This window comes from Anomaloglossus baeobatrachus, chromosome 4 (assembly GCF_048569485.1).
Source record: "Anomaloglossus baeobatrachus isolate aAnoBae1 chromosome 4, aAnoBae1.hap1, whole genome shotgun sequence".
Lineage (NCBI taxonomy): Eukaryota > Metazoa > Chordata > Amphibia > Anura > Aromobatidae > Anomaloglossus > Anomaloglossus baeobatrachus.
In genome coordinates, this window is record NC_134356.1 from 194060764 (window position 1) to 194079376 (window position 18613).

Genomic DNA, 18613 nt, shown 5'->3' on the forward strand with positions numbered 1-18613 from the left:
TGCAATTTTGCACAGACCACTTGGAGTAAGGAAAAAAAAAATCGGACATGTGGACACCCCCATATAAGGTACAAGTGTGATCTGTGAAAAGCACAGGTAGCACTCGCACAAGAAAAAACAACGATAGATTAAGGCCCTAATGTAACAAGCAGCAACAAGAAAGGAGTGAGTAAAGAGGCTAAAAAGGTGAAAATTATCCATTAGACTGATTTTTTTTGTGCTTTAACAAGATAAAAGTTATGATGGGCATCACTCCAGAGATTCATTTTAGATTTTTCTACTTATTCAGTACATCCCTTTGTATCTTCTCACAATTGCGAAAGCAATGTTATAAGGAGCATTAAAAAGATAGTTGATACAGTATAGTCACATATTTTACTAACTTTGAGCCCCAATTTACAGAGCACCTAAAACCCTGCTTTTTCATGAAGCAATGACCACAGGATATACTGAAAATGCCTCATGAAGCACTTACGCATAAGCATCTGCCACGTAAACAGGTGGTATGAAGGCAAAGTCATTTTCATTCTAAATCCCTTTTAAGTGCCATAATCTAAACTGTTTCTAATACAATAGCATTAAAAATTATTCCCTGTCCTTCAATAATTAAGCAATATAACTGTCATGCAATTTTTCTCCCTACTTCGCTTTTGATATTTTGTTTGAGAATCCCAGTGCATGCTGGGATGCTCAAACAAAGTGTCATCAGGGGGCACAGGTTGCAACCTCTGCCCCCTTCCCGAAGCGTCATCAGAGATGCTTATTTCAGGATCTGGGCTAATCGCTGTGCGCTGTGTGATGTGCACAATGACAGTGTGTGCTCTGTTGTCGGCTGAGATCAGCAGTAATGAGCTGCCAACAGATCAATACCCCCCCATGTGATGTTACTGGTCTCTGGATGCTTAGTATTCTGACACCTCTCTATTGCTGGCTTGTTACTGACGATCTGAGCCAACAACAAAGTGCACGCTGTCATTGTACACATCGCACAGCGTGCACGGAGTTTCTCAGGCCCTGAAATGAGTGTCACTTATGATGCTTCTTTTCGGGGAGGGGAGCAGAAGGTGCACCAGTTACCACAGCCTCTGCCCACTGCTGACGCGCAGTTTGATTTCCCAGCATGCACTTGGATTCTCAAAATAAGAAGGAATTAAGCGGAAAAAATGGAATAGCAGGTAGATACTGTAGATAGGGAAGGATAGGAGGTTTTTTATGCAAGTGTGGCGCCCTGGACTAGCCAGGTAGCCACAGACAAAACACACACACACACACCCACCCCCCAGACAGTTACATTAGTCAGACAAAAATCCTTGTTGCCTCACTCCAGGGTCTGATATCCACACCAGGTGGGGCGGAGCCAGGCGGTTGGCCCCACCCACCGAGGAGTTCACAGGCCTGGAGGCGGGAAAGCAGAGTGGAGTTCAGGAAGTGAAAGTGAGAGGTCATGTACTGCGAGTGTCTGGGTTGGAGCCCAGGCAATGAGAGCAAGGTTGTCAGACGGTGGTGGCCATCTGCAGGAGTTGGTGGAACTCCGCAGAGCCATAAGGACCGGGGCTGGGCGGTGGCCAACCGGTACCGGACCGGGGAACGGAGTGAAGCTAAGCACACAGGCAGGGCCATCGGACCCCGACCAGGCTTGGAGCCGCCATCAATAGTCAAATCCGAATGTGACAGGAACCCCCGGGGTTCCCTAACAACTAAGTCCCGATTGAAAGCAACCGCTCACACCATGAGGATAAACAGCCACCGCCACCGGCTAGAAATTCGAGGGCCAGCGCCTGCGGGCAGAACGGGCTCCTCCGGTATCTATACACCGGGGAGCGGACTACCGTTGGGAAGCCATTGGAGTCATCACAGTACACAAAGGGTGCAGGGAAAGACAGCCACCATCACCTGTCAGGGGAGAGACACTGCAGCCGGCTGAGGGACCCGTCCATTCAGCCGTTTGGTTTACCGGAGACTTTGTGCATCTATTGCTGAGTGAGTACACCCGTGCCATCCGGCAAGACGCCGCGCTGTCCCTGCAACCTTGCACCTCACCGACCCTGCCTCCCCGTCAAACCACCGGGCCCCGGGACCACCAACCCCTACCCACGGAGGAGGAAAACAACATCCCAGCTGCTCCCTACCATCGCTCCCGGGATCCCCGTCACCAGCAGCGGTGGTGCCCATCTTCACCACAACCCATGGGTGGCGTCACGGACTAAATCCCCAAACAAACCACCCCCCTTTCACTCACGGGCGAGGAGCGCCGCTCGAGTCCCCGGATCTGGCCCACCGCTCGAGCCACCAAGCAGCAGCCGCAGCAGCGCCAGACGCGAGCGTTAGCGAGCGTAGCGCCCCGCCGCCCGCGACACAAGTATATTAGAAAATAGTTTCAATCATGGCAGTAAATAGATAGGGATTAAGAATGACAATTATTATTATTTTGGCCTTCAGACCACTCTTTTAAGGTCCATTTCTCTGGACAGTCACTCAAAAATTATGATGTTTTGGAGATACATAAACATATAATTAATACAGAAGTAAAATATATAGTAATTTAGGTTTAAGAGAGACTCACTTTAGCTGTTTTTTAGGCAAGTAGTCCATAAAAATATTTGTCTCATAATCATATTTCTCATCTCTTTCTGAAAAACATCTCAAGGAATCTGGTGCATATTTAATGGTGTTTTTTTATTTATTTATGGTCAATGCCCACAAACACCTGACCCGGCAGAATTTTGGTTGCAGACAGAAAATTACATAATTGAATTCTCGGAATTACTTACTGTGCAACTATTGTCTTGAGCAGCAATAAAATTTCTAACTTTAAAGCTGAGTCATCCGGAAATGTTAAACTTTAAAAGAAATGAGCTGTAAAACGTACACTAACAGTTTCACGGCTGTGACTCAATTACATTAAGCAGTTGACTGCATAATTACCCGTCTTTGATTATAAAGTAAATTTGTGGCCAGAGATGAAAATAGAATTGTGGCCTAAATATTACTGCACAGTACAAAGTTATACAATACTTGGTGATAAAGAAAATAATGTATCAAACAACTGTACACTTCCCTTTTCAAAGAATGACACCATTTACTTATGTGGGGCAAGGTGAAGTCCTTAAAATTGTAGATAATGGCAGTTAATAGAAGAAAGACTGGCAGTTCTCTTAAAAGGAATGAAATGTACAACGTTGTGACAGTCAGTGTAAAGAACAAAGGTATGACAAAACATAAAAAGCCAAGAGAACATGACAAAGCCAGCACTGATAATGGCTAATAATGGTCATTCTTCATCTACTTTTTACCATGACTGGCTAGTATTAGGCTAGGGCCACACGGGCATTACTGCAATCCCCTCGCATGACACTCGGCTCGCGCTGGCAGTACAGCAGAGCAGAGTGTCATGCGTATATCCCTGCAACTGAGGTCCGATCGTGCGAGCGGACCTCAGCTGCGGGGGGTGGTTCGGCACTGAGGAGGGGCGGGCCAACACTGAGGAGGGGAGGGAGGGATTTATCTCCCTTTCTCCTCAGTAGACGGCTACTGCCATTCTTGCCCTGTACTTGTGGTACACCGGTGTACTGCGAGTGTAGTGTGATTTTTCTCTCGCCCCATACACTTGAATGGGTGTGTGACGCCCTGGCACAGCCAGGTTGTCACAGAAAGAGTTAATCCTCCTTGGTAATCTGATCTCACACCGGTGCAGCCAGACAAGCCACAGCCCCAGTGTAAGAGAAAAGCAGAGGAGAGGGGAGGGGCTGGAGCAGAGAGTGTGTGGAGGGCAGACAGGACAGAGGTCTGGAGTTAGCTCCCAGGCTGGGAGTGAAGCGTGCTCTGAAAGGGCCGGGACAGGCCGTAGTGAGGAAGGGGCCAGAACAGGTAGCCGGAGCAGGGCGGTGGCCCCTCGGTACCTGGGTACCCGGATCACTACAGGGGAGTAGATTCCCCGTTCCCGGCTGAGGAGAAAGAGGAAGAGAGAGGAGGAAAAGGCACTTGACTGCAGGGAAGGAACAACAAGGGCTGCTGCACCGTGTGTGAGACACTAACACCCCCGTACCGGAGGCCGCGGACACCGGCAATTCTTAGTTCACCAGTGACTCCGTGTGACTTTCTTGTGAGTACACCCGTGCCCTCGGGCACCGCACTGCAGCACTGCGCCCTGCTCCCTGCTTACCCCATCACCGGGCCCCGAGACAACCAACCCCCTACCCACGGAGGGGAGAAATAACATCTAGCTGCCCCATACCATCGCTCCCGGGATCCCCGTCCAAAGCAGCGGTGGTGTTCCAACCTCACCACAACCGTGGGTGGCGTCACGGACAATCTCCCTTAACAAATCCCCTTTTACTGTGGAGCCTGGGATCACAGACCGGGTCACGCCATCGTGATACCCACAGAAGTGACTCTGTGGCCCGGATCTGAGTACCCCTGGTCCCCGGGCGAAACATTTGGCGTCACGAACAGGATCGAACCCATCCAGTTACCTGGAGGAAGTGCGCCTTATTCTGGACTGTCAGCGGTGATCCGCTGCAAAAATCTTAAAGTCGCCATCTTTGCCGCCATTTTTGGCACGAAAATCTCCCGCCCAGCACCTTCTTCCCCAAGTGTTGGGCGCGAAAAAGAGGCTCCGCCCCCCTGAGAACGCGGGCGGAAGTGAAGCTCCGGAGGACCGGAAGCGAAAGGGAAACTTTAAAAGTTGCTGGAAGGACTGCTCCCGAGTACCAAGGGGGAGCAGAAAGAAGGAACCGCAGCTTATGTGACAAGGACTGTAAAGGCAGGGACGCCAGGACTCTGCCAACATTTGGTTCCTGGAGAGGCCGCCGCAGCGATGCACCGACCCGTTACCCCTGTTACCGGTAACGGAGCCCGCAGCGCCTGTTGGGGAGGACCCAGACCTGGGGTCCCCAGGCCCCACCTTTGTCACCACCATGCCACCGGCCCCGGCAGTCCGCCCGGCCGCGACGGAGATGACGACGGCTCCGGCAGTCCGCCCGGCCACAACGGCAGCGAAGTACCGGTCCCGTTGACCAATTTGGGGCTGTTCCTGGACTGGGGTCAAGGGGTGCTGCCTGGGTTTTAGGGGCAGCACCAAGGCTAGGTTGTTTGGGTGGGTGACAAAAGGACTCGTTACGTTGCTATTATTGAAAATGCATGTGTGAAAATGTTTAAAATGTTATATCCTTTTTTCCAGTTTTAATAAATGTTGGTGCCTCGACGGCCCGAGGACGGGCCGTGTTTTACCAAGGGGGTGTGTGACGCCCTGGCACAGCCAGGTTGTCACAGAAAGAGTTAATCCTCCTTGGTAATCTGATCTCACACCGGTGCAGCCAGACAAGCCACAGCCCCAGTGTAAGAGAAAAGCAGAGGAGAGGGGAGGGGCTGGAGCAGAGAGTGTGTGGAGGGCAGACAGGACAGAGGTCTGGAGTTAGCTCCCAGGCTGGGAGTGAAGCGTGCTCTGAAAGGGCCGGGACAGGCCATAGTGAGGAAGGGCCCAGAACAGGTAGCCGGAGCAGGGCGGTGGCCCCTCGGTACCTGGGTACCCGGATCACTACAGGGGAGTAGATTCCCCGTTCCCGGCTGAGGAGAAAGAGGAAGAGAGAGGAGGAAAAGGCACTTGACTGCAGGGAAGGAACAACAAGGGCTGCTGCACCGTGTGTGGGACACTAACACCCCCGTACCGGAGGCCGCGGACACCGGCAATTCTTAGTTCACCAGTGACTCCGTGTGACTTTCTTGTGAGTACACCCGTGCCCTCGGGCACCGCACTGCAGCACTGCGCCCTGCTCCCTGCTTACCCCATCACCGGGCCCCGGGACAACCAACCCCCTACCCACGGAGGAGAGAAATAACATCTAGCTGCCCCATACCATCGCTCCCGGGATCCCCGTCCAAAGCAGCGGTGGTGTTCCAACCTCACCACAACCGTGGGTGGCGTCACGGACAATCTCCCTTAACAAATCCCCTTTTACTGTGGAGCCTGGGATCACAGACCGGGTCACGCCATCGTGATACCCACAGAAGTGACTCTGTGGCCCGGATCTGAGTACCCCTGGTCCCCGGGCGAAACAGGTGCGAGAGAAAACAGGATTGCATTACAGTGGCAGCATGCTGCGATTGTTTTCTCGGTCCGGTTAGGGCTGAGAAAATAATTGCTCATGTGTGCTGGCACATAGGCTAATATTGGTCCGAGGGGAATGCGATGTTTTATCGCACTCCACTCACACCGATTTTCATGCTGTGTGTCTTAGGCCTTAGAAGAGCAAAGTGTAGGCCAGGCACAGCCAGACATTAATCATGTATCACATTCTTATCTAAAAAGTGCTACCAGATATTTCACAGATATTTTTTTTACTTCAGTCTGTACATTTATCTGTGACTGGTTGAGCAACATAAGCAGCAATGTACTGTAATTTAAGAACATATTTTTGCAGGTTCATACATTCCACTCTTTTTAGTTTTTCCAAAATATTTTAAAGGAAATTTAGAGGCAGGTTTATGCTTTGTAATTAGAGATGGGTGAACCTGCTGATGTTTGGGTTCGGCAGGGTGGCTGGACTTAAAACATTAGTCCAGTTCGGGACCAGACTTGACCTGAACTTGACCCTAAATGCCAAATCCCATAGAAGACTAAGTGACCAGAAGTGTTATAAAATGGTGGCAGTATGAGCTAAGGGGCTGCAATAGGAAGAAAAATGGGGATTAAAGCAGGACAATTATACTTACTGAGTTTCTGTGCAGCTGTCACACTACTTCCAGGTCCGAGCACTAAATCTCATAAATAGTCACTGCTTTCCCGCCTACCCTCTGTGACAGCATCTGTGATTGGTTGCAGTTACACTGCCGGCAAATGTGATCAGTTGCAGTCCTGCTTCCCCCATCAACCTTCTGTGCTGGCGTCTGTGATTGGTTGCAGTCCTGCTTCCCCGCCCATCCTTTGTGATGGCATCTGTGATCTGTTGCAGTCCTGCTTCCCCCGCCCACCTTTTGTGCTGGAGTCTGTGATTGATTGCCCTCACACTAGCTGTCTGGGTCCCTGAAGTGGAGTGTAAAAATAAATAAACAATTGGAAAAAAGGTAGTATGGCTGTGACGGGGTATGCAACAGAGCAGTGAGGGACGCCAGGCCAAGGAACAATCCAAAGGGCTTTATTGGAACCACAAAGATAAAGCAGCAAACATAAATATAAATCCTTCAAATCTGCAAGGAGTCCACAACAAAAAAAAACAAAAGATCCAGGGGCACCGCCTGGTATTCCGATGCCAGGGAAATTAGGGCAATGGTCCTTATATGAGTTCCTTGAGTCCAACAGGGTGAACAACAAAACACAATCCCACGTGGCCGCGGATCTCCAGTCTGTAACAGTACAAACACACAGACCCCAGGATCCAGCCTCAGCTATAGATCCTAGTACGTCTCCAGCCGAGATCCAACTAACTGAACTAACATGTTCTTCTCTCCTGGGATCAGCCCCTTAGGTGGGCACACCTCCCCCTGGCCATTTGATGCATGAATGGACTTTAGACTGCTGGCTCTGTTCTGTTTACCAAGTTGTAGATTGGAGAAGTCCCATGCTGAGAAGAACAATATATATATATGCAACCCCCACCAAATCAATGACAATAGCTACTGCTGAAGCCTGATTGCAATATGATACAGGCTGGGGGGAAGGTATGGTCACTTACATCCCAAGACATTTCAAAGTGTTCAGTAAGTACAACCAAAGGAAAGTTACATCACATCCTGACATAGTATTACAGCAAATACAGTGAGAAGGTAAAATACATCACATGGCATCTTATACAAAAAATATGGGATGGAGAAAACTACATACATCATGACAATTCCTTCCCCTCCCAACTTGTGTACGTACTAGGGACCTCTACAGGTCGCTGGTTAAGTACACGCAGGCATGGCTGACAGGACTCAAGGCTCCTCTTGCCTGGACAATCCGTCTGCATTTTGGGTGTTGGCTCCAGGTTCTTTAGTGTATGATGAAGATGTAGGGTTGAATGTTCGGGTCCAGTTTATATCCTCCTTCACTTAAACTCTGCTTCCTGCACCCACAAATCGGCATTGTATATCTCCCACATCATTGGCTAGGAGTATGTCTGCAGGAAGGCCGCTCATCACACCGATTATGCATTGTTTTGCCCCAAAGCCATAATCCAGGGTCACACTCGCTCTTGGAATGTATCTTTGAGTACCTCCAGCCAATTCAATGGCAATTCCTGGTCCCTTTTGAATTGCTTCTGGTTGAATTACTCGGGGATCTGCGATGGTGAGAAAAGCCCCAGTGTCACGAAAGCCAACAACTTTTTGGCCATCCAGCACGACCTCCTGTAGATGTGTATGCTGAAGATCATAAGAACGCGTGGCTGTGGCTCGCACTCCATAGACTCCTGGTAGGGAAGTCAAGATATCAGGGTCACTTGGCAAATCATCAGGGCCTGAATCCAGCTCTTCTCCTGCTGAAGATGTCTGTAGATAATGGACAGGCAAAGGTGGTCTGCAGCTGTTCTGCCTCTGAACACCTGGACAGTGAGCTTGCAGATGACCAGGCTGCCCACATTGATAACATCTGCGCTGCGTCTCACTCCATCCAGTTTGCCTTCTGGAGAAGTAGGTAGGAGACCTTGGTGACTGATAGGGAGGTGCAGGTGCTGGAGGTGGTTGTCGATTTGGAGGATGACTCCACTGGATAGATGGGCATGTGGCGCGCAGATGTCCGGGATGCCCACAGCTATAACATCTCCGCTCTTCTACTTTCTCTCCTCGTCGTATTCCAAAAAATGTGGTAGAAACAACTGGAGGCACGTACACACGGGTATCCACATGAGGTGGTGATCTAGGTCGAGGAACATTGGACACTGAAGGACAAGGAACCTCTGGTGTTGGGGAGCTGGTCATTTTTGCTCCCTCTGCTAGCAGCTTCTTCCATTGAGGCTTGATAGTGAGCACCTCATCAGCTAGAGCAGCAGCTGGTTCCATTGTCTCTGGTCTCCTCTCACACACCCATTCCTGAATCTCAGTAGGGCACTTGGCATAAAACTGTTCTTTTAGGATGACCTGGATGAACGTCTCCCAAGTTAAGGCCCCCTCTCCCTCCAGCCAGCGATGGCATACCTGTTTCAGTCTGTGGGCAAACATCTTGAAAGACACTTCCCCATCACAGGCTAATGTACGGAACTTAGTCCTATAAGTATCTGGGGTCACAGCATAATGTTCCAGAATGGTCTGTTTTATCTCCCCATACTCACAATTCCACTGAGGGTCCATAGCTCTATGGGCGTCGGCAGCTCCACCGTCCAAGAGGCCCACCAGGTGTCTGACTCGCTCTCTTTCTGGGACTTCCATTAATCGGCACTGATGCTCAAAGTCCTGAAAGAAGCCCTCAATGTAACCTGCAGCTTCATTAAATGGCTTAAAGTCCTTGCGGGACACTCTGGAGAATTCCATCATAGTTGGTGCTGTGGTTAAAGTTTGTCTGGAGCCTCTAGCTGCTTCCACAGCAAATCTCCTCTCCAGCAATGCCCTCTCCTTAGCTCCGCGAATAGCCTCCCTCTTATCTTCTATGGTGGCCTCATTTCCAAGCAGTGCCATCTCCTCCTCATACCACACAATCCATTGACTTTTTTGGGTATTTACCTCCAGCTCCCGTCTTTCCTCCCTTTGCTGTGGAAATTGTTCCTCGGTGCCATCTTGCAGGCAAGCGTTTTCCAATGCCTCAATTAGTTGCTCCTTAGAGAGTCCTTTGTAACCGACTCCTAATTCACAGGCCATTGTTTGTAGGCTCACCACAGTCCAGTTCTTGTACTCTGAGGTTCTGATTCCAGATGTTAATGGGCCGTTGTCCTCCATTCTTTCTGCTCTGATCCCGCCGCTGCCACCAGTTTGTGACGGGGTATGCAACAGAGCAGTGAGGGACGCCAGGCCAAGGAACAATCCAAAGGGCTTTATTGGAACCACAAAGATAAAGCAGCAAACATAAATATAAATCCTTCAAATCTGCAAGGAGTCCACAACAAAAAAACAAAAGATCCAGGGGCACCGCCTGGTATTCCGATGCCAGGGAAATTAGGGCAATGGTCCTTATATGAGTTCCTTGAGTCCAACAGGGTGAACAACAAAACACAATCCCACGTGGCCGCGGATCTCCAGTCTGTAACAGTCCACACACACAGACCCCAGGATCCAGCCTCAGCTATAGATCCCAGTACGTCTCCAGCCGAGATCCAACTAACTGAACTAACATGTTCTTCTCTCCTGGGATCAGCCCCTTAGGTGGGCACACCTCCCCCTGGCCATTTGATGCATGAATGGACTTTAGACTGCTGGCTCTGTTCTGTTTACCAAGTTGTAGATTGGAGAAGTCCCATGCTGAGAAGAACAATATATATATGCAACCCCCACCAAATCAATGACAATAGCTACTGCTGAAGCCTGATTGCAATATGATACAGACTGGGGGGGAAGGTATGGTCACTTACATCCCAAGACATTTCAAAGTGTCCAGTAAGTACAACCAAAGGAAAGTTACATCACATCCTGACATAGTATTACAGCAAATACAGTGAGAAGGTAAAATACATCACATGGCATCTTATACAAAAAATATGGGATGGAGAAAACTACATACATCATGACAATGGCCCCCTGTATTTTGATACACAGTGCAAATAAAACAGACAATGAGAGGCTGGAACATCTAATGGATGCGCCAAATCTGGAGAAGCAGCGGACTGCCATTTTTAGACTGGGGAGGGTGCATAAATCATGAACCTCTGCAGACTGAGAGTACCGGCCCCCAGCTCTCTGCTTTATCTTGGCTGGGTATCAAAATTGGGGGAACTGCTCTCTGTTTCATTTAATAATTTGTTTAAATAAGTTTAAAAAGCCGCATGGAGTCCCTCATGTTTTGATACACAGCCAAGATAATGCTCATTGCTGGGGGTTGCAGCCTCGAATTGTCTGCTTTATCTGCTCTAGGTATCAAAATACAGGAGTCCCTATGCTATTTTTTCCAATTATTTATTTATTTTTAAACTCCACTTCAGGTACCCAGACAGGTAGTGTGACGGCAACCAATCACAGACGCCGGCACACCAGCAGTTTAACTGCAACCAATCACAGATGTTGTAACAGAGGGTGGGGGAAGTAGTGAATATTCATAAGGTTTAATGTGACCAGTAAACAGTGTGACAGCCACACAGAAACTCAGTAAGTATAATTGTCTGTCCTTCTTTAGTCCCCATTTTGCTTCCTTTTTTTTTCATCCGGTGTCCAAGCTGGATCAGTAACCTGGACTTCCCTGAGAAGTCCGTGTTTGGGGTTTGTGCGTAGATACTAGTTGTCTGATACAGACCCCGAACTTTACAGTTCGGGTTTGCCCATCACGGTTTGTAATCTAAGAGCACCGTAATGTTGGGACTGAGAGCCTGATGCCAGTGACGTGTCACAGACAGCATGTTATTTTTAAACTGTCTATGCCTGATGATGTAGAGCTCTGTATCAGAAAAAACAACAGGCCTCCATCCTCTAAAATGATATATGTTTAATAATTGCTATAAGTCACATAGTTATTGTTGAATTAAGGCATATCTCTACCACGGGCAACTAGTTCGTAAGCCGTTTATTTCTTAATTTAATAAAACATATTTAAATTTGTGAAAAACAAAAATTAAAAAAGAGCAATAACAAAAAAATACAATCTGGTTAAACTTTGGACTAAAAAAACATTTTCAGAATCTGTACCAAGCAAGTAACTGGAACTAAGGTATCACCGACGAGAATACAGATAAGTACCTTTAACCTCTCAGTCACCCCATCCGTGAAGCTCACAGTGAACTCTGCAATTTTTGGCACTCTAATTTTCTTGTTCTTTTGTTCCGACTGATATTCTGTCCTTGTCTTGACAACCACCTAGAACACATGAATGCTTACAGTAAAAAAATGGAAATAGGAATCAAAATAATTAAACATTATGGAGGTGAACATTGCTATCATATATTGGTCCCCACAAGGAGTACCCAATAAATGCACCAATCTTTTGTATTCCATAATATCAGGATAAATCAATAGAAAAAAAATCTAACAAAAATCAATTCAGATAATTTGTAATATTCGACAAAGGTTTTCCAAATCATACTTAAATTTATATAACAAATTATGAAAAAATGGGGAGCCTAATGGCATAAATGAAGAAAGTAATAACACATAGCGTGCCATGTAGTCTTTTAAGCTACTTTTATTATAAAGTGCAAATAAGTACAGCCAGACAAACATGGCTAGTGGATTAAACATCCATAAAAGTGAAAAAGATAAACAAAAAAACAGAAAAGGAGGTTAAGGGGAAACAGAATCCCATACAGGAGAGTACCCACATGTACATAAAGGGTCACATATACAAAGAAGTAAAGAACATAGTCCTAATAAATATGAGACCCTTATATATTGACAATGGTATCTAGTATAACATATAGGGTTATTAATACAAAATAGTGAGGATCACAATCCAAGTAAAAAAAAAAAACAACAACCCCCCCTCATATATTAACAATAGTAGACAGAGGAGGTCACATCAGGGTCTTCTGAAGCAGCCCTGCGAAACACGTGTCAGGACCTGTCCCATGCTCCAGTATTGGTGTACCCCTGGTATTTGACAGTAAGTATGATCTCCAGTTGCCTATTCACTATTAATGTTTTTGTACACATGCTTTTTGTATCTGATACTCTCTGTAAGTGAATGGCCGTGATGTGACCTCCTCTGTCTACTATTGTTAATATATGAGGGTTTGTTTTTTTCTGTGAAGGGGGGGTTTATGTAGCACCCCAGGATTCATATGTCACAGTAACAACACAAAGGGTTAACTCCCCATACAACACCAATACCTCCAGGCCAGAAGGGGGAGACTAAGCTGCCTCCCTGTATATTCTGGTGTGGAGAGGAAGTGTGCAGTCAGTGCAGTTCAGTTCCTGAGAGGACTGAGGAAGGAGGATCTGTAGGTTGGAGCTTGCTCAAGCTCACCACAGGGTCCACTGACCAATTCCAGGCCTAAGCCGAGGGTCTGAGGAAAGGAGACAGATTAACCAGAGGAATATACCTAGGAGACAGAGTATTGCTGAACTCACCCCAATGGAGCACACAGAACGGATGCCGGATCCGAGGCTGTGCAGATTACACACCGCACAGCTAACACCGGAGAAGTGAAGATTCCACATTCTTCATCTGTACCACATACACAGCAACACTGCAGAGTTCAGGAACATACAAGTAAGGACTCGAGTTGCCTGTCAGATTGGTACCCGTGAGGAGAACAGGGTCGGCTGCCTAGTTTATACAGCAGTAGGGCCACACACACAGTGCAGATAAGGAAGCCAAAACGGCCTGGCTGGGTGGGAGAAACCCTGAATCCTTCACAGACTCCGTGGACAGTACTCTGCTGAATACTATCATCAGTAAAGGACAAAGAAACTGCTAAACCGTGAGTCTGCTTGTTTATTGTGCTCGTGTCTCTTGCACTCCCCCATACACTATCTCACTGCCCCGGGGAGAAGGCTCTACCCGTGGGGAGCCGTCCAATCTCAAGCTGCTATCCATCACCCCCAGAGGTTCTACAGCAGCAGTGGTCATCTCTGATCACATTCCACAGGTGGCGTCACATACATAATCCCCTTTTTATTGTGGAACCAGGGATCACAGACTGGGTCACGACACCGTGATCCCCTTTCCAGAAGCGACCCCTTTGCCCGGTTCTGGGTATCCCCTTAACCCCTGGCGACACAACTTTGGCGTCACGAACAGGATCCGGAATGGACCCGGCTGCAACCTGGGTGACGTGTGCCTGTAAATACTTATTGAATCGCATAAATGACTTGCCCTGTGAATTGTTGCAACAAAGAACTTACTTTAAACTTTGCAAAGATACCTGGAAAATCCAAAAACGGATTCAAAAACGGAAATTAAAATTCTCCAGCCGCCATCTTGGATCGCACCATTAGCTGCTACGCGCGGGAGAACAGCGCGCCAAAACCAGGACTCCACCCACTGCTAAAAGAGTGTGCTGCGACCCGAACGGAGACGCAGAGGAGGTGCGCTCCGTGCTGCGACCCGAACGAAGACGCAGGAAAGTGCCCCAGGCTTTCTGTGAAGAAGACTGGTGAAATTAACTAAGGGGGCGCAAAGATGTCGCAGCAGGGAGAAGCTGTTGTACCCGGCAGTGCAGCGGCCCCTATCATGCCATTCCTGATGCCGTACACCCCGGGTGCAGTGTGGCTGCCGCAGTACTCAGGTGAGCCCAACACACTTAATGACTTTATCGGAAAGCTAAAAATCTACTACAGCATGTACCCCCTGACGGAAGCCCAGCGTGTCGGTATGCTTATGGGATAGTTAACCGGCAATGCTCAGCGAGAGGTTACGTCCTGGTCAGATGATGCAAAAGACACTGCAGAGCACATAATAGCTGGACCAAAAGCAGCTTTTGAATCCACTGCCGGCAGCCGGGCTAAAATGAAGTTCTTTGGATGCAAGCAAAAACCTAGAGAGAGCGCAAGAGACTTTGCCTTAAACTTGCAGGAGGCGCTCAGAGCACTTAAGTTAGCAGAACCTACCTTAGCCCCCGGAGCAGATAAGCTGCTGATAGACCAATTCTTGGATGGACTCTCATCCCCTTCCCACCGGGGACAACTGAGCATGATGGTGATCCAGGATCCAGGACTAACATTTGCCCAGCTAAAGGATAGAGCCATCCGCCTCCAGAAGGTAGATGAGCCCCGGGATATAGACTCTGTTCAACACCCTACAGCGGCACCCCAGCAGCCAGTAGTGCCAGTGACATCGGCCATGTGAGCGGCTGCTGCTAACCACCTGGAGCCCATCACTAATGAGGCTCTCCATCAAAAGCTTGATGCTCTGACAGACACTGTTACTTCCATGGCTAGAATCGTCCAGGAGCTGCGTGGATCCAAGTCTGCACCCAAGATTGAGTTGGCGACCATCAAGGAGGATGTCCCGTGGATGAGGCCTAGGAGATACCAAGCGACGAGAGGACGACCCTGCGACCGCTACCAGCCGGATGGACAGCCCATTTGCCACCATTGCAAGGAGCCAGGTCACTTGGCCCGGGAATGTGCTTTAAATGGGGATCCCCTGGGAAGGCGGGCCGCTCCTCTGGAATGAACTCTCAAGGCCCCTCACCCTGGCACGACAAGTATGTGGGAGGACGTACAGTCATTCCCATTGTGCTGGATGGCATTCCGCTCAACGCCTTGCTGGACACTGGTTCCCAAATTACATCAATTCCGTATGTCCTTTATAAGAGGTACTGGGCTGATTCAGATGTTAGCAGTGGTCCATCTAACATTGCATTGAATATATGGGCTAGCAATGGTGAATTAGTACCACAGGTTGGTTTCAGAGAAATGACCATTAAGATTGGAAGAGTAGAATTGCAGAATCAGGGTATTGTCATTGTTGATGTTGACCGGCGAGAACGTGAGCCAACTATGCTGCTAGGAATGAATGTAATTAAAAATTGTTTTGCAGAGGTAATTACTGTCTTGCAGCAGATCGCCGAGACTGCCAAACCTGGGCAACAGAGACTCCTGCAGAAGGAAATTAAAGCCTTGATGCTGAAGCAGCAGGTAGAAATGTCAGGAGGTGAAATTGGCAGTGCAAGGGTAAGTGACCCTATACCCATTGTAATTCCTCCCAAAACGGAAATGCTGGTCTGGTGTAGAGCCGCAATAGGCATCAGAGGGCGAGACTATCAGGCCCTGGTAGAACCCATGTACTCAGACAGTAGGCCCACTGTACTGACGGCCAGAGGAATAGTTGAGGCACATCGGGGAAGAGTGCCAATACGCCTTCTAATTTGTGGGGAAGATGAGGTCACCCTACCAAAGTATGCTACCATCGCTAAGCTATATACGGTTGATAACAACGCCATCACCACCGTTGAGCCCTTGAGCCCGTCAAGTCAGGTGGAGGACAATGGCTCAGAGGGAAAGCTGGAGGATTGATGCTAAAAGCTACATGTAGGTACCGATTTTTCACCCTCCCATCAAAAGCATGGAGTATACAGGGTAGTGAAAGAATATGAACAAATATTCAGCAAACACCCATTAGACTTTGGGTTAGATCAAAGGGGTAGAGCACACTATAGCCACAGGTAACCATCCACCCATAAAGGAGAGGTACAGGCCAGTACCACCGGCTCACTACCAATGCGCCAAAGACATGCTCAAAGAAATGAAAGAAGCCGGGGTAATAAGAGACAGTTGTAGCCCCTGGGCAGCCCCACTAGTGCTAGTTAGAAAAAAAGATGGGACCATGAGGATGTGCGTAGACTACCGACAGATCAACTGCATTACACACAAGGATGTATACCCATTACCTAGGATAGAAGAGTCATTGGCTGCATTAAAATCCGCTACTTACTTTTCCACCCTAGATCTGACATGTGGGTATTGGCATTAGAAACTGTCCTCCTGTACCTGGATGACGTCATAGTCTACTCCAAGACCTATGAACAGCATCTACAAGACCTGGCAGAAGTGTTTGAAGCCTTATCTGGATACGGCATGAAAATCAAGCCATCCAAGTGTCACCTTCTAAAGCTAAGGGTACAGTACCTGGGACATGTCGTGAGCTCAGAAGGGGTAGCACCGTATTCTGAAAAAGTTACCGTGATAAGAGATTGTCCGAGACCCACCAGCGTGAAAGAGGTGAGGCAATTCCTGGGACTGGTGGGCTACTATAGAAGATTCATAAAAGGGTTCGCGAAGTTAGCAGCACCCCTACAAGACATCCTAGTAGGACAGTCACAGAAGTCTGCAGCCCGGAATCCTCCTTTCCAGTGGAGTGATGAGAGAGAAGAGTCCTTTAAGAAGTTAAACAGGGCACTGACAGGAGAAGAGATTCTGGCATATCCAGATTACCATCAACCCTTCCTTTTGTATACGGATGCCAGCTTTAGTACTGGGAGCAGTATTGTCTCAAAAGCAGGAAGGTAAAGATAGAGTTATTGCCTTTGCAAGCAGGAAGCTCCGGCCTACATAAAGAAACCCTGAGAATTACAGCTCCTTCAAGTTAGAACTACTGGCAGTACTTTGGGCTGTAACAGAGCGTTTCAAACACTACCTGGCAGCAGCAGAATTTACTATCTTTACTGACAATAATCCGTTGACCCACCTGGACTCGGCAAAATTAGGTGCGCTGGAACAGCGATGGATAGCCCGACTGTCAAACTACAACTTTGTCATCAAATACAGGGCAGGCCGCAAGAATGGGAATGCAGATGCCTTATCCCGGATGCCACACTCAGGGGACGTGGAAAAGGAACCAGAGGGGTTGGAAGAAATTGAGCTCGTCTTGCACTCCCCCATAGACTATCACACTGCCCCGGGGAGAAGGCTCTACCTGTGGGGAGCCGTCCCATCTCAAGCTGCCCTCCATCACCCCCAGAGGTTCTGCAGCAGCGGTGGTGATCTCTGATCACATTCCACGGGTGGCGTCACGTACATAACCCCCTTTCTATTGTGGAACCAGGGATCACAGACCGGGTCACGACACCGTGATCACGTTTCCAGAAGCGACCCCTTGGCCCGGTTCTGGGTATCCCCTTAACCCCTGGCGACACATTTACTTTGACTGTGATCCTCACTATTTTGTATTTATAACCCTATATGTTATACTAGATACCATTGTCAATATATAATACTAGAAGGTGGCCCGATTCTAACGCATCGGGTATTCTAGAATTTATTGTGTAGTTAATGTATGTTTTTTGTTATATATATCGATGTTGTGTGTAGTTGCCAGTGTTTGTGTAGGGCACTGTAAATGTTCTGGGTGTTGTCTGGGTGTGGGGGTGTGTGAGAGCGGTGTTGTTTGTGTGTCGCGTTGTGTGTGTTGCGTTGTATGCGGAGCGTTGTGTGTCTGCAGCGTTCTGTGTGTGTGGTGCTGTGTGTGTTGCGCGGTTTGTGTGGGTGTGGAGTGCGTGTGTGTGTTTTGGGGGAGGTATGTTTTGTGCAGTGTGTGTGTTGCGCGGTATGTGTATATATTTATGTATGCTGCAGTGTTTATGTGTTGGGTGTTGTGTGTGTGCGGCATGACACTGTCACGGTGACACAATTTTGGAGCAAGACAGACAGACAGACAGACAGACAGAATAAGGCAATTATATATATAGATAATATATAACGGTCTCCTATTTATTAGGACTATGTTACTTACTACTTTGTATATGTGACCTTTTATAATGAACATGTAGGTAAACCTCTCCTATATGGGATTCTGTTTCCCCCTAACCTTCTTTTCTGTTTTTTGTATATCTTTTTCACTTTTATGGATTTTTAATCCACTAGACATCTTTGTCTGGCTGCATTTATGTGCACTTTATAATAAAAGCAGCTTAAAAGACTACATGGCACGCTATGTGTTATTACTTTCTTCATGGCTCCCCATTTCTTCATTGTTTATATCTAGTTAAAGAGCTACGGCATTTACTATGAGGTCCTTATTAGGGATGATCAAATATCGCAAATATTCGGCAATATTTGGCTTTGCGAATACATTATGTACATTTATATATTAATATTCTTTACAGTGACATACATCTCTGTT

At 47.9% G+C, this 18613-nt stretch overlaps 1 protein-coding gene across 2 annotated transcripts in view; it reads right to left on the reverse strand.

Moving 5' to 3' along the window:
- The window catches only part of NSG2 (neuronal vesicle trafficking associated 2), a 151275-nt gene that overhangs the window by 114958 nt on the left and 17704 nt on the right, over positions 1 to 18613 (reverse strand). For both annotated transcript variants that reach the window (XM_075342347.1, XM_075342346.1), the window contains exon 3: positions 11791 to 11907. In XM_075342347.1, the coding sequence (XP_075198462.1) occupies positions 11791 to 11907 (117 nt within the window). The remainder of the gene's footprint in view (positions 1 to 11790; positions 11908 to 18613) is intronic.